We start from the raw sequence: 22,190 nt of genomic DNA on the forward strand, positions 1-22,190 counted from the left end.
CCGACATCACGCCCCGTTACAGTCAGACTGCCAGTGACCGACATCACACCCCGTTACAGTCAGACTGCCAGTGACTACACTACATTTTAATGCTTTCTAGTAATAACCTGCATGTGACCAGCCTGACAACAGTCACTCTCCACTACAGAGACGTTTCAGGAAACATTTCCTCACACCCTAAGGAGAGGAGAAATCTGGACCTTCTCCCCTCAAAAGAGCTACTTAAGCTCTACTGAACATGTCAAAACGGACACTAATGGTTGTTTGTAAGATAAGAATTTTAAAGGCTATGGAGCCGAGGTGGTCAGACAGAGTTGAGACACAGGGGAGGCATGATCTCACTGAAGGGAGTAACAGGACTGTTACTCTCCTCTCTTTCCCATGCTCTTTCCTTACTCTCTTGATCTCCTCGCTTTCCCATGCTCCTTTAGTGTGGAACTGGTGGGATGATTGTATTGAGGAGTTTGCACAGGCAAAGTGGATTGAATTGCAAGGTTCGATTATGAGGAGACTAACCAAGAACAATTTCTTACCAGCCTCAAGCAGCAACTGGATGGTCTGGTAGTCGTCAACCAGGACAGCATAGTGCAGTGCAGTGCAGCCACGGAAACTGGCACGTGTGTTCAACCGGTTACTGAACTCATCTTCTCTGGTCACCAGCACTGTGGGCAAAAAAAAGGTGGCAAACATCATTATAAATATGACTCCCTATACGTTCTAATAATAGCCATGGAGAAATCTTGAGCACTATATCAGGTTGGCCCTCACACTGCACTAATGAGGGAGCGCCGCAGTGTGGCAGCGTCAGCGCTGAGGGAGCGCCGCGCCATTGGAGGTTCACCGCTGAGGGAGCGCCGCGCCGTCGGAGGGTCACCGCTGAGGGAGTACCACACTGTCATATTTCCCGCCTTACAAAATTGACCACACTTTAATGATGCTTCACTGGTTATCAAGTCCTTCAGGATGCCCAAGGTACGATGGAAACGTTGGGTTTTTCATTCCCTTGCCCTGCTCTTCTCTAAGAAGATCCCAGCTCCTCAGGTATTTTTCACCCCTGGCAGCATGGAGTAAATCTCCTTTGCCATCCTGACCCTGGGCCCTGACATCCTAAAATCAAGAGAAGGAAACGATTGTTTCGGTTTAGGGATGGGAGGGTAAGGATGTAGTAACATCTTGCCAGATTTTCACTGGCCATGTCTCCATGGATTCCAACTCTGAGTTCCAACCTTCATGAATTTGCCTTTAAGCATTTCACAATAAGAAGACCTAGAAACAGATAACCAAAGATGACACCTGGAAGTCTAAGAGGCTGTGTGTATGTGTTTTCAAAAATTATTTACTGGGCGGAGACCCCTTTTATTTCAGATGTTGAAAGTGTAACGAACAGCAGTTGCCACGGAAGATGAATATCAGATACTAGCAACCTCCGCTATAAAAAGATTAAAACATTATTGTTGTTTTCCCCCATGGTTCGACGTGACAGAGCAGTCATCATTTGTAAAAAATGTCTGTGCATGAGATAACTACAGAAAACTCAATAAAGTGTCAGCTGGAGAATCCTGCACCATCCATCACCCAGAGCTGGCTGGAAAATTTCACTTCTTTGTCTCTGCAGGCACTGAAACAGATGCTGGCAATATTTCCGTAACATTTGACAATTAAAAAAAAACACAAAACAAAAGAGAGAGACAGAGACTGGGAGAGATATAAGTAGAGGGTAAGAGAGAAAGAGAAAGGGCACCGAAGATAGAGAGATCAGCAGTTTGGCTGGGGTGGAGGGGGTGGGGAAGAGAGACAGAATGAAATAATTAAATTGCGAACAAAAATAAAATAACTCTTCTCTGATTTCATTTGTTTAAAGAGATTGATTTTCCTATGATTTAAAGTTATTGGATTTGAATCCAGCTTCTTATCAAAATGAAGTCGGGGTGGGCTTCTAATAAAAGGCTTGAACAGGCATAGTGGGCTGAATGGTACCTTCTTTGTTGTCTGAATTTAGATCAAGCCCTGTCACATTCATCGCTTGGGATAAATTACATTGATGAGCTACACTGGGAAATTTGGCAGCCATTTTTAGCATGGCAAGATCCTAGAAAGGGGGCTTTCCTGTTCATCGAATTGCTTTTCTATTTCGTTTTTGAATGAGACATTAATGGGGAGACCACAGTCTGTGGTAATCTACTTCTAAGTCTGTCTGAGATAGCAAGAACAGCAGATGCTGGAGTCAGAGACAACAGTGTGGAGCTGGATGAACACAGCAGGCCAAGCAGCATCAGAGAAGCAGGAAAGTTGACGTTTTGGGTCAGGACCCTTTTTCAGAAAATAGGATCCCGACCCGAAACGTCAACTTTCCTGCTCCTTTAATGGTGACCAGCTGTGTTCCTTCAGCTCCACACTGTGTTGTCTCTAAGTCTGCCTGTGCTGACTTAACAGAGCACAACCAATTGTGACAGCTGCAGTGGTATTTTCAGGTTCAGCAGGATCGTGGTTGGTGGGAGGGAGAGCAGTTTCAGTCAGAACCCCTGGTTGCTGGCAATTCCTGGGAGGTACAAGACATGGCTCTTTTGTTGCCCCAACCTATAAGGTTGCAACATCTTCCTCCTCCACCACTGGAAAAGCAGAAGTGAGGTACCTGGTGAAGAATCTGTTAGTGAGATTGTACCATCCCGCAGCACAAGGTCCCTTTGCACTGTAACTTGCTTGGTGCGCAAATTCAGGGTGGTGATGGCGGCACCGAGGCATCTTGGGCCTCAATGAATGAGGTGAATAACAGTTTGCATCATGAACTATTGAAAATTAAGAATTAAGAAGTGGAATGACAAAAAAAAACTGAGTGAAGCAGAATTAAATAACGAGGAATAAAGGACTGGACTTAAGACTGAAAGAGTTCTGTGAGGGTTTTGGAGAAAGAGGATTCCAAAAAGTCTGCCGACTTGAATTACAGGGTTCCTTTAATTGGGGTTTCCACTGACAGCCAATTGTTTGAAGGGGTAGATGCCCTGTTAATGTGATGCTGGCTAAGCCATCCCTAGTTGCCCTTGGGAAGGTGGTAGTGAGCTGCCTTCTTGAATCACTGCACTCCATTTGCTGTAGGTAGACCCACAATGCATTCAGGATAAGGTGGACAAACTGACCGTGCAAACCAAGGTAAATGAATATCATCTCATCGCCATTGTAGAAACGTGATTACAAGGAGATCAAAACTGGGAACTTAAAATTCAAGGATATTTGACTTTTCAGAGAGATAGGAGGGATGGAAAAGGAGATGTTAATAAGAAATGAAAGGGAGACAGCTGTGAGAGATGATCTAGGCTTCAATGATGCAGAGTCCATCTGGTGGGGGTAGAAAACAGCAAAGAAGGCATTGGCAGGAGTAGTGTCAGACCCTGATACAGTAGCCACTCTGTGGGAAAGGCTAGAAATCAGCAAATAATAGCAGAATATAAAACGAATAGAGCAATAATTACAGGTGACTTTAATCTTTATGTTGATTGGGTTAATCAAATTGGAAAGGCTGCAACAACAAATTCAGAGTGCATTAGGGATAGTTTGTCTAATACTACTTCTTTAGTGATGGTGTTAGCACCTAATTCCTGGCCAGTTTTCTTTAATACTAGCTCTTTAGTACTAATGGGATGTTTGAATTATCTTCCACTGTAAAGACTGAGGCAGGATATCTTTTTAGTTCCTCTGCTCCCCAAAACTGTCTCCAGATTCATTTTCAAAGAGGCCTATGTTCGCCCACAGCGATTTGGTTGACTCTCAATTGCCCTCTGAAATGGTTGAGCAAGCCACTCAGTTCAAGGGCAGCTAAGGACGGGCCATAAAGGGTGTCCAGCCAGCGACACCCACATCCCACAAATGAATTAAAAGAAAAACAGCAGAGAGTGAAATTTGTGTCGATTTGCAATTTACAGAATAGCCCCCTGTCAGTACAAGATTGCGACACTATAAAAATGAGCACCATCAAACAAGCCATTACCTGGGCAACAAATCCTGTGCCTTTGTTTAGTCTCCCGCTCAGAGTTTCAATACTCCTTTCCTGGAGGCATGGATTCACGCTAGAGAACGTGTTATATTTATTTTAACATCATGTATTATTGTGTTTGGATTTTTGGCATATGGGTTTTCAGAGTATCTGAAGAGGTTTAATGATTAACTTATAAAGTATTTCTACAAAGTTGGTGAGTTTTCTTTTAAAAACACTGAGAAAAAGTCTTCACGGAGAATGATTGGTTTTTGTTTACAATGGGAGAAATGTACGACCAAACAATGTCCAAAGGTTGTGCATTAGAAGGTCAGGGATTGATTTTTGTTCTTGTGATCAGGGAAAACACCTACAGTTTGGAACCGAAAGTTTTATAGTCAGTCTGGACAGTTCTTCAAGATTCTGGCTGGCGCCAGATGTGTAAAGCAGTTGCCCCTCAGAAAGGGAGAAGATATCGAAAAAAGAAATTACCTTGGTGTAAAGTATTTAGTACAAGTTCCAGATCAGAACTGCTAGGTTAAAACCCTGATGGGATTATTTGAAGCTGAGAAAATTTAAGCACGGTTGAATGAAGGTTCAAAGAAGAGGCTCAGATTTTCAACACCAGAATTTGAAACCATTTGAAACCAAGGACTATAAAGTTGTATAGAGAAGAACTTCTCTCTATTATGAAAGAATGCTTTGAGGATTAATGAAATTATATTTTTACTGAGTGTTTTAAAATCTTTAAATATTATATGTAAATCATTTGGTTAATTCTGTTTTATCTTCATCTCTTTTAATGCAATAAGCTTTGTTTTATTGTTAAACTGGACTCTATAGCACTGGATATTAGTGTTTCAGTGAAAGACTGTCTCGTTCCAATCCCCCAAAATATGATGTATCAAGCCAATCTAGATTTGCCTTGTCCAGTAATAACATCAGCTGGGATCGTAAAAAAAACATCAGGAAGTTCACAGTAACTCAGCTACAAGAAACTTTGCTAACCTTTATTGGGGTGTCCCTAAATAGGTGAGGCTCTTTACCAAACTTACACAAACACACTGGGGAAAAAGAAGACATGTTGTTAAAGCCTTTCATCCCATATGAACATTTAAACTGGAAGCAGGACTAGGCCACTCAGCCCCTTGAGACTGTTCCAACATCATGCCTGATCTGATTACTCCACCTTCCTGCCTACCCTCAACAACCTTTTACCCACTTGTTTATCAAGTATCTATCATTCCCTTAAAAACATTCAAGAAACCTGCTTCCAGCTTGGAAGAGAGTCCCAAAGACTCACACTCTTGTGAGATTACATTTGTCCAAATCTCTGTCGAGCAGTCATCAGGCCAGATGCAAGAATGCCAAATGTCAAAGGGAGCAATAGAGGCGCGAGATCAGGGTCCGTTTGATTGGCACGTTGGCTCTGATTGGTCAAGGCATTACCCAGAAGAATGCACTAGGAAATTACTGCCCGTGTGTTTCTGGTCAACTCTAAAAAGGCATAGTTCCTGGTCATGTTCTTTTTTCCTGCAGAGGACCGATCCACTGAAACTGAATATATGTAGCTTCCAGCAGCAGATGTAAATCATACCGTATTGACTGATAAATTCAAATTGATAGTTACTGTCATTTTTAGTGTAATCGGGATTGTTCAGCAAGTTGTCTAATCGCAGAATCAAATCTATCAATTATGGTCCAACTCCGAACAAGCAAAACGCACACGGTGCCCTTCATTTAGCAAAATGTCCCAAGGTGCATGACTGCAATGTAACTGGGGAAGTACTGACACTAAGGCACGTAAGGTGACCCAAGGTCCAGTGACTAAAGCCTCAATCAAAGAGGTGGATTTTATTGAGTGTCTTAAAGGCGGAAGAAGAGAGGCTCATGGAGCTTGTGCTCGAGAGCTTGGTTTCCAGGCAAGCAAGAGGAGTGCAGATACTTTGAAGGATTGTAAGGCTGGATATTAATATGGAGATTGGAATGGGATTAAATTGAAAACAGCGATGGAGCATTTAAGCAACTGAGGTGCTGCTCAACTAGGAGTCACTATAGCTCAGGGGTGGGGGGACTCCACCCATGGTACAAGTTAGGACATGGGCACTTTGGCATCCCTTTGTAATATGTAGTCATGAGGCCAAACTACATACCCTCTAGAGAGTGGATACGTTTCTCCCTTGATGTCTCAAACACGTTGCTGAACCCATCTCCGAGATTCGGATCTGCACCAGCAGCTAAGAGAATCTTCACCACACTGTGGAAAAACAACAGACAATGGTCAGCAACAATGCCAGCTTGTGCTTTCCTTATTCCTTCATGGGATGTGGGTGTCACTGGCAAAGTCAACATCTTTCACCTGTCCCTAACTAACCTTGAACTGAATGGTCATCCACATTGTTGTTGGTCTGGAGTCACATGCAGGCCAGACTGTGGGGAGGTGATGGCCTAATGGTATTATCATTAGACTATTAATCTAGAAACTTAGCTCAGGATCTGAGGACTAAGGTTTGAATCCCACAATGGCAGACAGTGGAATTTGAATTCAATAAAACATGTCTGGAATTAAGAATCTACTGAGGACCACAAAACCATTGTCATTTGTCAGAAAAACCCATCTGGCTCACTAATGTCCTTCAGGGAAGAAAACTACCATCCTTAGCTGGTCTGGCCTGCATGTGACTCTAGACCTACAGCAATGTGGTTGACTCTCAAGTGCCCTCTGAAATGGCCTTACAAGCCACTCAGTTGGACAGCAGATAGGGACGGGCAGTAATTGGTACGATTGACCCCAGTAACTTTTATATTTTACGTCTAGCCAGCGATGCCCATGTCCCACAAGCAAATAAAAAGACTAGACAAGGACAACAGATTTCCTTCCCTGAAGGACATTAGTCAACTGGATGGGGTTTACAACAATCGATGATTGTTGTCATGATCACCATTGCGGAGAGTGACTCTTGATTTCAGAGTAATTAATTGAAGTTAGCAGCTGCTGCGGCGATATTCAAACACATGTCCTCACCGTATTAGTGTGGGCCTCTGCATGGTGAGTCCAATGACATTACCATGATGCCATTATCTCCCTTTTCATATACTGAAAGGAAGTGTCATACTAACTGTGGCACTATGCCATGCAGAGATAGTAGCACAGGTGACCAAAAAGATACATTCCAAAGAATATCTTAAACTGGAAAGGTGTTGGTTAAGAGAAGGAACACAGACCTTGGTGGAGCCAGTGACAGACTAAGGGAGGTCTTACTGAACAGAGGAGCAATGGCAGGATCGTCCCTAGTAACTTTTATATCTTATGTCCTTACCATTATCAAAATATCTTTCATCACACAGAGCGATCCCAGTGCAGGGGAAGCAAAAGCCTGGAATTGTTTAAGAAACAATCAGACATTCCAATATTTGATGTTGGCATTTCTCTTAGGGTGAATGGAACCAGATGGGCTGAATGGCCATTCTCACCAGCAGTGATCCTATGATGTGGGCATGGCCTAACCTGACCGATCTACATCACTTTAAAGACCTGGATAATGCACATGCTGTTGAGGCATCAACTATAATACTGAGGGGAACAGTGGGTCAACGTACAACGATAAAGGCTTTTCCCTTATCTGAATCAAGGGTGCACCTTACTGCAGCCACAGCTGAGAGAAAGATGGACTGGGGTGGGGAGGGGAGAAGAATACAAAAGAGAGCGAGAGAGTCATACACAGACAGACACAGAGACAGAGGGAACGAGATCAGGGGATAGAGAGAGATAGAGAAGAGAGAGAGAGAGAGAGGCACAGACAGATAGACAAACTTGGTTAGAGAGGGAGAAAGGAAGAGGGACAGAGAGACAGAATGAGAGAGATAGACACAGATAGACAGAGGAAGCAAGAGATCAGGGGAAAACAGGAAAAGGCCAAGAGAGGGAGTTGGAGAGAGAGGGGGATCAGGGAGACGGTGGGCAGATTTGGCGAGTGAGGGGGAGTAAAAGAGACAGAGCCAGACAGATAAAGAGAAAGAGAATGAGAGAGGAAACAGTGAAAGCAATGAGAGAATGTAAAACACAGTTTATTCAGGCAAAAGTTGAGGATATCATTCTTTCAAATAGCTATTGTGATTGTAATTGAATATGCCAAACCTTAACAGGGTTTGGAGTGGAGATGGGGTTGGGGGCATGAGGGGAAGTTGATCTTATTGAGTTTAGCAAAACCCTGAGGGAAAGGGGTAGTCATGTGCAGTGAACCAGGGCGATTGCTGATCCCTGAGGGACTCCTGGACATACACAAAGGCCAGGGCACTAGAAAATAGAATGCATGAGGGGTCAATTAAATATGGACATGGCTTTCCTCTGAGCAGTGGGGCCACTGGATTGCTATATAAACATCCGGGGCATCACATCAAACCGCTTGCAATGCCCTGGATCAGGAGCAAGACTCCAACTTTGAATAAATATCTGTTGGAAAGACTCCCGAGTGGCTAATGCAGCTGATTTATAGCTTGGTGAAATTTACACAAGAAAGACGGACTTGCATTTCTATAGTGCCACTCTCAACCTCAGGATACAAAGGAGCCAATGATGCACTACACTAGCTGTCACCAACGTAGGAACAGTGGAAGGAAACTTAAGCACAGCAAGCCCCTAAAAACAGCAATATGAAATTGGTCAGAGAACGTGCTTTCTCAAAATAGTGCATGATAAACATTGGATAGGAAGTCCTTGGCCTTTCTTTGAATAGTGGCCTTTTACTTTCACCTCATGTGAGAAACAGCACCTCCATCAGTGCAGCACTCACTCAGCACTGTACTGAACCATTAACCCAATTTTTTTCTTTCTTTACTCATTAACAGGATGAGGGCGTCGCTGGCTGGGCCGGCATTTACTTCCCACCTCTAATTGCCCAGAGGGCAGTTATAAGTCAACCACATTGCTGTGGGTCTGAAGTCACACATAGGCCAGACCAGGTAAGGATGGCAGTTTCCTTCCCTAAAGGACATTACTAAACCAGATGGGTTTTTCCTGACAATGGATTCATGGTAATCGTTAGATTCTTAATTTCAGATATTTATTGAAATCAAGTTCTACCATCTGCCATGGCAGGTTTCGAACCTGGGTCCCCAGAACGTTATCTGGGTCTCTGGATTAACAGTCCAGCGATAGTACCACTAGGCCATTGCCTTCCGACGACTTCATGTCCTGGGGCTAGACTTGAACCTACAGCTTGCTGCTCCAGGGGCAAGAATTACACTGATTAACCCTCGCTGATTAGGTAATTATGAGTTGAACACGAGTGGGTAGCACTGCGTTTCAGACCAGAGATCTATGCAATGGCTGTAACCATTCATTCTCAGGATGTGGGCTCATTGTCAAGGCTGGCATTCATCGTCCATCTCAAATTGTTCAGATCCTGAATAAGGGTAATACCCAAAACATTGACTTCTCCTTTCCTCCAGATGCTGCCTGGCTTGCTGTGCGCTTCCAACCACTTGGTCTCCCCAGTGCCCAGTATAACTCAAGCATAGCCCTACTTTCTCATTCAATTCCCCTCACGATAAATCATAGTTCTGTAAGCTTTCCTAATTACTAGTTTTACCTATACACTAGCCTTTTATGATTCATGCACGAGAACACTACTTGTTTCATTTTATCAACCTGAAAAAGACCAATTTTGCCTATATTCTGTTTCCTGCTATCCAGCTAAACTATCGCTGTACCATGTGTTTTTATGCTCAGCAATAACCTTTGATGTGGCACCTTATCAAATGCCTTCTGAAAATCTAAGTACAATACATCCACCTAAAAGATTGGTCGAACATAATCTCCTTTTCACAAAACCATGCAAACTCAAACTCTGTTTGATTACCTTGATTTCATCCAAGTGCCTTGCTATAACTTCCTTAATAATAGCTTCTAACATCTTCTGTTTGATATATGTTAGGGAATTTGGGGAAAATTAAAACCAATGCATCAGCTATCTCAAGAACTACTTCTTCCATTACCCCAGGGTGAAGTCCATCAGGAACTAGGCACTTTTTAGGTCTTAGCTCCAACCAGTTACTCAGTGCCACTTCCCTGATGATTGCGATTTTCCTGACTTCCTCCATCTTTTCCATTTCCTGACTGCTGCTTCTGGGAACACAACTTGTATTCTCTAAAATGCATATGTGTTCTTCCCAGAAGAGAGGATAACCTCATATTTCTCCAAGTTATATGCCATTTGCCATGTTCTTGCCCAATCATGAACATAGAACTGTACTGCACAGTACAGGCCCTTCGGCCCACGATGTTGTGCCAAACTTTTACCCTAAACCTAAGGTCTACCTAACCTCCAACCCTACCTTATACTATTATCCATATGCCTATCTAATAGCAGCTTAAATGCCCCTAATGAGGCCAACTCCACTACCCTCTCCGGCAATACATTCCACGCCTCTACCACTCTCTGAGTAAAGAACCTACCTCTGACATCTCCCCTATATCTACCTCCACTCACTTTAAAACTATGTCCCCTCATAATAGCTACCTCCACCCTAGGAAAAAGTCTCTGGCTATCCACTCTATCTATACCTCTGATCATTCTGTACACCTCTATCAAGTCACTTCTCATCCTTCGTTGTTCTAAAGAGAAAAGCCCTAGCTCTCTCAACCTTTCCTCGTAAGACTTTCCATCCATTCCAGGCAACATCCTGGTAGATCTCCTCTGCACCTTTTCCAAGCCTGTCCAATTCCAACTGAAAATTTTCCTTTTACATCTCCCTCACAACACACATTCCTGCTTACTTTTACAGTGTCTGCAAGTTCGAAAATATTACATTTGGTCCACAACTTCGAATCATTTATATATACTGCGAACAGTTGGGCCCCATGTACACATCCCCACTAGTCTAGGAGAGTCTCGAACCAGGCGTTACAACCTCAGAATAAGTGACAGCCAGTTAGGGCAGAAATGAGGAAGAATTTCTTCTCTCAAGGGGCAGTGCATCTGTGGAATTCTTTACTGCAGGAAGCTGTGGAGGTTGGGTTATTAAGTATATTCAAGGCTGAGATAGATTTTTAATCAGTAAGGGAATCAAGGGTTATGAAGAAAAGCAGGAAAGTGGCATTGAGGGTATCAGATCAACCATGATCTCACTGAATGGACACAATGGGCCAAATGGCCTACTTCTGCTCCTACATCTTATGATCTTTTATCATCCCTCACTTTTCTTAACTCCAGTGGAAACCCAGTCTGTCTAACCTTCCCTCACAGGCTGAGCATGCTATAAATGCCAGAGGATTCTTGTACAAAGAGGCCCGCTGTGGAATTGGAGAAAATCAGCACAAGTTAGTCTCTGGAGGCAGGGGTGGAGGCTAGGGCCGATCAAGAGGAGCTTCCCCACCCCGCACGTGTCCCCTTGACTGCCTCTCTTTCACTGCAACTGTGCCTGGTGTCCGGCCCAAACCAACATCTTCCTAGAACTGGCTGGCTATGCTTGGGGACTAGGGCTGTGCCTGTTGCAAACCACCGCGACCCCCGACCTCACTTTCTGCACCATCTCCTTGTCTGAGTTCCAGACACGCAGCAGCTGCTGACATCACTGCACAGGGAATGCAGCAGCATCCTGGCATTGCTGACATCAGCTGCACATGTGCAGACCCTCCTGTGGCCAAGTGGCATCACAGCCCCTCTCTGCGCATGTTGCATTATGGATATTCGTATGTTCCTCATGAGACAACCAGCTTGTTCTAGATATCAACATTGTAAATCTCCCTGAATCATCTCCAACTCATTTATATCCTCCCTTAAATAAGGAGAGCAAAATGACACACAGTGTTCAAGAAGTGCTCCCAATGCTGTACATCGCTTCAAAGCATTAATTACTGCCAAATAGAGTTCAGGTGATGGCACCACACCTTAAACATTCACCTGTCTTGTCCACCAGCTTACAGTCTCAATCTCACATATCCACCAATTGTAAGTCTTTGTTTTAATTTGTTCACGGGACATGGGCGTCACTGGCTGGGTCACCATTTACTGTCTGTCCCTAACTGCCCTGGAGAAAGTAGCGGTGAGCCACCTTCTTGAACTGCTGCAGTCTGCAAAGCGTAGACAAATCCGCAGTGAAACACCTATTGTTTAAAAAAAAAGCACTGTATTTTGTGTGTGTGTTGTTTCATTTCTGCGTGTTTAAAAATGAAACAAAATGTATTTGTTCTGACCTGACGAAAACGTTAGTGTTCAACAGGGATAGCTAAATGGGCCAAATTGAGAAACGGGGGCCAGGTAACTAGAGGATACTCAGACTTTCCCACTCATCTCCTTACCCCCGAACACGCTACATTCCAATAGCCGGCTGCAGGAAAGGACAACAGTCACACTTGATTGCTGCTCTTTGTGTCCCCGCTTTCGCACTCTCTGTTCTTAAAAGAAAAAGACCAAAGGCTGAATTTTTTATCCTCTCAGCCTCCAGAACTTTCTCTCAGTCTTTCCATCACTCACCCTCTCTCTTTCAAACCACAAACAGACTCGCTCGGACTTCAAAGTGAGCTGAAGAGGGTCTCCCCTCAACCCAGTGTGTGGCCCGTGACCCCCACCCCTCCGTCTAACACCCTCCTCTCATCTTTTTCTAAACAGAAGCCATCAAAGGCTGGACTTTTGAAGATGTTACACACAGACACACACAACAAGTCTGAAGAGATGGTGACTGGAGGACATCAAAAACAAATAAAACAGGGATAGAGGTTCCCAGCACATGGGGACCGGGTGCACTGTCTCGCCCTGGATCAGTGGAGGGCGAACACTGCCGCTTTTGACTCCTGGCCTGGCACTCATTTTGTTCCGAACCATAAAGCACTGAGGACAGCACAGTGAGGATATGTTTCTCCAGGGTCAGTGAGACTTGCAAGCAGGTTTGTGGAGAGGCTCGCTGTTTGAAATTGGATTTTGAAGTGGAAACTGTTGTGCGTATGTACTGCTCATCCCGTGCCATGCTTGCCCGTGAAGTGAGAACCTTGCAGGCTGCACTTTGAAGGGTCATCTTGCGCAGCGGCACCTTACCCATGATGCAGGTTGAAGCGGGCCAAGGCACAGGGGAAAAACAACCTGACTCTATCCTCCCTCATCAACTGGGCTCCAATATTTTTTTAAAACTGTTGTGACAGAAACAAAAAGAACTTGTATTTATGTGGAGCTCTCCACAGCCTCACGATGTACGAAACACAATAGCCCATCTGTGTTCAGCAACCCCGCAAACAGCAATGTGAGAGGGACTAGGTTGCTTTAAGCACTGCTGACTGAAGGATAAATGTTGGCCTCAACACAACGGGACAGATTCCCTTCTGCTTCTTTGAAGTAGCAGTGCAGGACCCTTCTTGTCCTTGTCAGAAGGCAGACAGAGCCTCTGTTTATGAATCCTGAGAAAGGTAGCAGTGCTCCCTCAGCCTAGAAGTTTTCAGCATAGAGTTTATGCTCAAGTCCCTAGAGCGGCCCTTCAGCCCCTTGAACTGGATAGTCTGTATCTGAACTCCATTTGTTTGTCTTTATTTCACATCCCCTAACATCCTCACCCAAAAAATATATCAAGTCATGAGAATTTCAATTGATCCCTACTGCCACAGGGAAAAAATAGGGGGTGGGGGGAAACAATCCCAGGTTGCCATTACTATTGGTGTGAAGGAGTGCATCCCGATATTGTGCTGACTCAAAGCTATTAGTTTTGCACAGGACAAATAATACCAAATTTCAAACAATGACAACATTTCATAAGACCAACAGAGCGGAATGCTGATTAGTTAACAAGTCAATTCTGACTAGCTGAGGTGCTGCCATGGAGGAAGTAATGGGGAACTACTGGCTTTCCAAGCCCTCAGAAAATTCAACAAAAAAACGAGCCACCAGGCTTGGATAGATTCCTTTTGTTTGCAAAGGATAGGTTCCTGCTGATGAATGTTTGTTACTTACAGGGAGTCAAAATAAAATATTTATGATCTCGACTGATAACTTTAATGTTTTTAGTGCAGCTATTCGCGCACTCCTACATTATAACTTCAAAAATACTTCCGCGCCTGAAAAACATTATGGGATGCTCTGAGGACGCGAAACGTGCTACAGAAATGCAAATCTTTCTTTAATTACTGAATCCTTTTGACATTTGTAATTTCTAAATTGAAGGGCGAATAACACCGGTTAACGCAACTTTTCCTCAAGATTTTAAATCTTCCAGCCCTGGCATTATTCTATGGATTCTCCATGGTACCCCCTCCAAGGACAATGTAGCCCTCCTGAGCAGCAGTGCCCAAAGTGATCAACCACAGCCTGGTGCATTACACTGGACTCAGAAGGTTGTAGGTTCGATCACCCCCATTCCTCAGGATGGAACACAAAAGTCCAGGCTGATAACCCAGCCCACTGCACAGAGGAAGTGCTGCACTGTCAGAGATTCCATCCTTTTGCTGTTTGCAAATCTCTCAATGGGGATTCTGCAATTCTCCTGTCGAGTGTGGAAGGAGAGGATTCTTAAAAAGAAGAGAGCAGTAGAGAGGCATTGGGAGGGAACACATTCCAGAAATCAGGATCTAGACTGCTGAAGGCAAGGCTGCCAATAGCGAGGTAAATAAAATCTGGAATAAAAACAAAGGAGATGCCGTAAAAAGACAGCAGGTCTGGCAGCACTGGCTCTGTCTTTAAAAGTAACAGATGCTTTTTTTTTAATTGAATAAAATCGGGGTTGTTTGGAGGAGTTCAGGGATCTTGGAAGAGTACTGGAGTCAGGGAAAGATTACAGGAATCGGGCACAGTAAAGTCATGTAGGAGTTCAGAAATAAGACTGCAAATTTTTAAGAAACAGCAGTCTGGGAGTGGGTACCAGAAAGCCAGCATATAGAGGTTTTTGGAGGCTGGAGAATGAAAAGATGGCCAGGAGGGTCGGAATGGTCAAGAGGCGAGGATCAAAGACGTTGATGAGGGATCCAGCAGCAAATGAGCCCGGGGCAATGTTACAAAGATGGAAATAGGCAGTATTAGTGATGCATCAGCTAGAAGCTCATCTCAGGGTCAAATACCAGGGCCATGAGAGATGGTTCAATCTCTGATAGTTGCCAGGGAGGGCAATGAAGTCAGTGCCTAATGACTGGAATTTGTGATGGGGACTGAAGACAATGGCCTTGGTTTTTCCAATAGTTTTTTGGAGGAAATTCCTGCTCAACCAGTCCTGGATGTCAGAGGAGCAGTCATCAAAAACAGTGGAGGAGTAGGGAGGCGTGGTGGGGAGTTAGAGCTGCCTGCCATTGGGCCAAATAGCCTACTCCTGTTCCTATTTCTTATTGGTCTTATGTGACAACTCATGCTGTGTCTTCAGAGGATGTCACGCTAGGGCATCGAATAGATGTAAAATACGATGAGCCAAGGATAGATTCTTGGCAGACACCAGAAGGAATGGTGTGAGAGCAGGAAGACAAGTCATTGCAGCTATTCTTGGGTGACGGCTAGATAGGGAAGTCCTGGATAGAAGCAGTGAGATCTGTCATTAACAGCAGTGTGAGGGGTCAGCACATTCTCGTGGAAAGGAGTTAAACTTTACAGCAGGAACTACTGTGTTACACACTAGGACACTAGCGATGAAGGACACACAGAGTAGTTTGACCTCAGTAGGTGGAAGTGATTACCTGTGATTCTTGTTCATTGCTGCAACCATCAGTGGGGTCCAACCCAGTTTGTGCCGATGTGAGGCGGGGACACCAGAGGACAGCAACCTACAGGAAAGGCAATGCATCAAGGTCAGTACAGTGACTTACACACAACTATATCATCTGGCCCTTCCCCACTGCCAACCTTCACCTCTCATTATGGACCATATACATGTTACTGGAAAAACAATGGCCAGGATACGAACACATGAATTATGAACAAGCCTAAGTCACTCGGTCCCTCGAGCCTGCTCCAGCATTCAATAAGCTGAAGGCTGATTGGGAATGTGGAGTTATCAACCTAGCCTTTCACCCCCCTCTTTATAATGAATCTATCTCTGCCTTAAAAATATTCTCAGACTCTGCTCCCATCACCTTTTGAGGAAGAGAGTTCCAAAGACTCACGCCCCATGAGAAAACATGTCTCCTCATCGATATCTAAAACATCAGCCTGTTATTTTTAAACAGTGACCCCTAGTTCTAGGTTTTCCCAAAACAAGAAATATATCTCCGTATAGATCATGTCAAGATCCCCTCCTTGTGTTTCAATCATGTTCCCTCTTATTGTTCTGAACTCCAGTGGATACAAACCCAGCCTGTATAACTTTTCCTCATAAACAACCTACCCATTTCAGTTATTAGTCTAGTAATCCTAATCTGAATTGTGCAGAATTAATGAAAAGACAAGGCAAAAAGCAAGATAGCAATTACAGAAATGCAAGTACAGTTGAAAATGTGCAGGTTAGGTGGATTGGCCATGCTAAGTTGCCCATAGTGTGCAGGGGTGTGCAGGCTAGGTGGGTGAACCATTGGGAAATGCAGTGTTACAGGAATAGGGTAGGGGGGGATGCTCTTCAGAGGGTCAGTGTGGACTCGATGGGTGGAATGGCCTGCTTCCACACTGTAGGGATTCTATGAAGTACAAGTCCCAGCAGTGCATAACCTTTGGCCCATCATGCTTGTACTGGCTCCATTGAAGAGATTTCCAATTAGCACCCCCTTCCCCTACTTATTTTCTCATAACGTGATTAATTTACCCACTTCAAGTGTTTATCCAATTCCTTTTTGAAAGTTATTAATGAATCTGCTTCCTTTTGAACAATACATTTCAGATCATAACAATTCACTCTGTAAAACTAATTCTAAATTCCCCTGTGGTTCCCTTATCCATCAGCTCAAATCTCTGCACTCAGTTTATCAACCCTCCAGCCAAAGGAAACAGTTTATTGGTCTCAAAATACCATGTACTTTGAACAACATCCCACAGTTATATAGTGCCTATTAGCATAATAAAATGACCCAGAGTGCCTCAAGTAGCATAACTGGACAAAATTCCACAATGAGCCACATAGGAATTTTGTTTTAATTCATTCAGGGGACATGGGCATCACTGAATGGGCCCAGCATTTATTGCCCATCCCTATTTACCCCTAGAGAAGGTGGGGGTGAGCTGCCTTCTTGAACCGCTGCAGTCCATGTGCTGGAGGTTGACCCATGATGCTGTTAGGGAGGGAATTTCAGGATTTTGGCCCCACGACAGTGAAGGAACGATGATATACTTCCAAGTCAGGATGGTGAGTGGCTTTTGATTTGGTTTGATTTATTACTGTCACATGTACCGAGATACAGTAAAAAGTACTGTTTTGCATGCTGACCAGAAAATCTTACCATCAGGGTAACAGAACTGAATGCAGAACAGTGTTACAGCTACAGAGGAGCACAGAAAGATCAACACTAATACGAGAGGTCCATTTATAAATCTGATAACAGTGGGGAAGAATCTGTTGGTACGTATTTTAAAACTTTTGTATCTTCTGCCCCATGGAAGAGGGTGGAAGAGAGTATAACCGGGGTGGGAGGGGTCTTTGATGATGTCAGCTGCCTTGCCAAGGCAGTGGGAAGCTTAGACAGAGTCAATGGAAGGACGTTTGCATGATGGACTGGGCTGTGTTCATTACTATCAGTAATTTCATGCGGTCTTCGGCAAATCTGTTGCCATACCAAGCTGAGGTGCATATGGATAGGATGTTTTCTATGGTACATCTATAAAATTTGGTGAGAGTCACTGTGCCATGCCAAATTTCCTTAGCCTTGAGTGTGCTCCGCCATTCGATCATGGCTGATATGTTTCTCTGCCACATTCTCCTTCCTTTTCCCTGTAACTGTTGATCCCCTTACTACTCAAGAACTTAGCTATCTCAGTCTTAAATACACTCAATGACTTTGCTTCTACAGCCTTCTGGGGCAGTGAGTTCTACAGAGTCACCACCCTCTGGCTGAAGAAATCCGTCCTCATTCAGTTCCAAGGGAAGTCCCTTCCCTGTGAGCCTGTGCCCTCAGAAGAGGTAGAGAGATTGGTGGAGGAGAATGTTTTCCATAGCAGTATTCAGATATTCACTTTCATTCCTATAGCCACCACAGCTATGGATCAAAAGCTGGAAAACACGAATAGTTTAGTCATATTTTTGTTGACCAGTACATTCACAATGGGCTGAACAGCCTCCTTCTGCACGGTAATCATCTACGACTCATACCACTACTGCTGCTGACTATCGATGATAGAAGGAGTGGATGTTTGTGGATGTGGTGCCAAACAAGCGGCTGCTTTGCCCTGGATGGTGTCAAGCTTCTTGAGTGTTGTTGGAGCTGCACCCATCCAGGCAAGTGGGGAGTATTCCATCACACTCCTGACTTGTGCCTTGTAGATGGTGGGACAGGCTTTGGGGAGTCAGGAGGTGAGTCACCTACTGCAGGATTCCCAGCCTCTTGACATGTTCTTGAACCCACTATTTATATGGCTAATCCTCACTGTCCACTGCAGTAGTACCAGATGATTGGAGAGTGGCAAATGTCATTCCCTTGTTCAAGAAAGGGAATAGGGATAATCCTGGGAATTACAGATCGGTCAGTCTTACTTCAGTGGTGGGAAAATTATTGGAGAGGATTCTGAGAGATAGTATTTATGATTATTTGGAAAAGTACACAGTTTGATTAGAAATAGTCAGCATGGCTTTGTGAGGGGCAGGTCATGCCTCACAAGCCTTACTGAATTCTTTGAGGATGTGACAAAACACATTGATGAAGGCAAAGCAGTGGATGTGGTGTATATGGATTTAGCAAGGCATTTGATAAGGTTCCCCATGGTAGGCTCATTCAGAAAGTAAGGAGGCATGGGATACAGGGAAATTTGGCTGTCTGGATACAAAACTGGCTGTCCAATAGAAGACAGAGGGTGGTAGTAGATGGGAAGTATTCAGCTTGGAGCTCGGTGACCAGTGGCGTGCCGCAGGGATCTGTTCTGGGACCTCTGTTCTTTGTGATCTTTATAAATGACTTGGATGAGGAAGTGGAAGGGTGGGTTAGTAAGTTTGCTGATGACATGAAAGTTGGTGGAGTTGTGGATAGTGTGGAGGGCTGTTGTAGGTTGCAACGGGATGTTGATAGGATGCAGAGCTGGGCAAAGAAGTGGCAGATGGAATTCAACCCAGAAAATTGTGAAGTGATTCATTTTGGAAGGTCAAATTTGAATACAGAATACAAAGTTAATGGCAGGATTCTTGGCAGTGTGGAGGAACAGAGGGATCTTGGGGTCCACCACCATAGATCCCTCAAAGTTGCTACCCAAGTTAACAGGGTTGTAAACTGTTGGCTTTCATTGGCAGGGGAATTGAGTTTAAGGGCCATGATGTTATGCCGCAGCTCTATAAAACCCTGGTTAATACCACACTTGGAATATTGTGTTCAGTTCTGGTCACCTCATTACAGGAAGGATGTGGAAGCTTTAGAGGGGGTGCAGAGGAGATTTACCAGGATGCTGCCTGGACTGGAGGGCAGGTCTTATGAGGAAAGGTTGAGGGAGCTAGGGCTTTTTTCATTGGAGCGAAGAAGGATGAGAGGTGACTTGATAGAGGTATACAAGATGATGAGAGCCATAGATCGAGTGGATAGTCAGAGACTTTCTCCCAGGGTGGAAACGACTATTACGAGGGGTCATAATTTTAAGATGATTGGAGGAAGGTATAAGGGAGATGTCAGAGGTAGGTTCTTCACACAGAGTGGTGACTGTGTGAAACACGCTGACGGCAGTGGTAGTGGAGTCAGATATTTTAGAGACTTTTAAGCGACTTTTGGATGGGCACATGGAGGATAGTAAAATGTAGGGTATGCAGGGTAGTTTGATCTTAGTAGGATAATAGGTCGGCACAACATCGTGGGCCGAAGGGCCTGCACTGTGCTGTACTGTTCTATGTTCTAATCCAGTTTGTTCTAGCACAAGTACCTGAAACCTTGGTCTTTTGGGAAGGACTATAAAAGCAAGCGAGGGGAAGGTTTAGACAGCGAATTCCAAAGCTCAGGTAGCTAACAACATGGCCACCTGCAGTGGAACGATGAAAATCAGGATGCTCAAGAGACTGGAATAGAGGAGTGCAGTTATATTGGAAAGAGAACATTGTATGCTGTATTATACAGTAGGAGTGCAATAGTGTACTTGACTGTGCAATGAGACAGATGTACATTGGTTATACAATAGCTGTGTCAGACTAACTGAGGTGCCTGGCTACCTGTGATGGATATAAACTGTCCCAAAAGAAAACAGATGGAACCCATCTGGTCAGTGCTGCAGAAGCTCTTGTGTTAAGTGATACTGTTCCGTGCAGGCACCTACTTGAGTCAAAGATCCTTCGACTGATTTAAAAGACCCTCCATGCATCTGGCACATCCTATTGTAAAAACGCAAAAACACAAACACACACAGCAGTTTGTTAGAATGATACTGGGGTTTAATGAGCTAATCTTTCTGTCCCTGGTATCATACTGGCGAACTGCTGTAATAAAGGCCAGTGCATTCTTTCTAGGTGCAATGACCAGAACTGAACGTAGTACTCCAGATATTATCTACCCAGGGACCAAGCTATGTATTGCAGTCTTTGGGATACAGGGCAGCATTCCATCAGCCTTGCTTCTGGGCTGCATCCCTGTTGCCTTGAATCATTCACTGCTTAAGATCGGCAGAGGGTCCAGAAAATCCTCGTAGCTATAGATGCTGAATCCTCACAAGCTCAGCAGAGTGAGAATGCAAGAGACGGTGTGCTGTCAGTTCAGCAATCGGCAGATCCTGGCCAGAATGACCTGTGGCTGGTTTGCAAACAGGGAGGCTGGGGCCGTACAGAGAGGTCAGGACCAATGGGAGTGCAGTTAGAATGCCCCACACGCGGTCAACCATTCCGCCGACTGTAGGACAGCAGCGGTTTGAGACGGCACCCCACCACCACCTTCTCTGGGGGATAAATGCCAGCTCAGCCAGCAACACCCCACATCACATGAACAAACAAAAGATGCCGTAGGAAATTGGAGCAGGATGAGGCCAATATAGCCCTCTAGCCTGTTCTGCCAGTTAATAAGATTACTGCTAATCTGACTGTGACCTCAAACATACTTTCCCACTGACTTCCGATAACCGTTCACAAAATCTTAGAAAATAGGGAGTAGGCCATTCGGCCCTTTGAGCCTGCCCTACCATTCAACAGGATCATGTCCAATCATCCAACTCAGTACACTGTTCTCATTTATTTCTCATAACCTTTGATCCCTATAGCCCTAAGAACTATAATCTGAGGAACGATCACCAGATGCAAGATGTTAACTCTGACTTCTCTTCAGATGCTGCCAGACCTGCTAAGCTTTTCCAGCAATTTCCGTTTTCGTTTCTAATTTACAGCACCCACAGTTCTTTCGGTTTTCAATAACTATGTTATTACCTTCTTGAAAACATTCAAAATTTTGGCTTCAACCATTGAATTCTACAGGCACACCATTCTTTGGGTGAAGACATTTCTCGTCATCGCAATCCTGAACAGTCTATCCCGTTTCCTGAATACAGTGACGACTGGTTCTGGACTCCCTGGTCATTGGGAACAACCTTTCTGTGTTGAGCCTGTCCAGACCTCTTAGGATTTTCTAGGTCTCTATGAGATACCCCTCATTTCTTCTAAACTCCAGGGAAGACAGAATGGTGGGTGAAGGGTTGGGTAGCCTGGGTCATTGGCTCAGAGAAACTGAAATGCAAACTATTAAGTGCAGGAAGGTGTCCGCTGGCTCTCAGCAATCCCAGTACCTCACAGCAGAAATCCTCCACTGGTGGAGATGAGGTCTTTCAGAGGTGGCATTAAACTGAAACCCTGTTTACCAATACAGGCAGAGGGAACAGATCCCAAGGCTCTGTTTCAAAGGACACTAGGGGAGCTCTCTCTGGTGACCTGGCCATTGTATAACCGACTAAATGACTAAATATTGCTGGTATAGGGAACCTGCTGCATGTGAACTGGCTTTTCCATTACAGCAGTGTCCATACTCCTAAAGTACGTTGTTATAAAATTTTTTTCACAGGACGTGGGTGTCAGCATTTCTTGCCCATTCCTAACTGTGCCTTGAATGGTTAGCTTGGCCATTTCAGAGGGCATTTAATGTCAACTACATTGCTGTGGATCTGGAGTCACATGTAGGCCATTCCAGATCAGAACAGCAGATTTCCTTCATTAACGAACCAGGCATGCTTTATAA

The 22,190-nt window shown here is 44.4% G+C and overlaps 1 protein-coding gene across 1 annotated transcript in view; it reads right to left on the bottom strand.

Moving 5' to 3' along the window:
* Positions 1 to 22,190, bottom strand: part of clpb (caseinolytic mitochondrial matrix peptidase chaperone subunit B) — a 95,419-nt gene that overhangs the window by 62,450 nt on the left and 10,779 nt on the right. Inside the window, exons 3-5 of the mRNA XM_048597749.1 lie at positions 15,609 to 15,695; positions 6,121 to 6,224; positions 534 to 662 (exon numbers count right to left, since the gene is read on the bottom strand). Coding sequence (XP_048453706.1) covers positions 534 to 662; positions 6,121 to 6,224; positions 15,609 to 15,695 — 320 coding nt within the window. The remainder of the gene's footprint in view (positions 1 to 533; positions 663 to 6,120; positions 6,225 to 15,608; positions 15,696 to 22,190) is intronic.

Source organism: Rhincodon typus, chromosome 6 (assembly GCF_021869965.1).
Source record: "Rhincodon typus isolate 14 chromosome 6, sRhiTyp1.1, whole genome shotgun sequence".
In the NCBI taxonomy this organism is placed as follows: Eukaryota; Metazoa; Chordata; class Chondrichthyes; order Orectolobiformes; family Rhincodontidae; genus Rhincodon; species Rhincodon typus.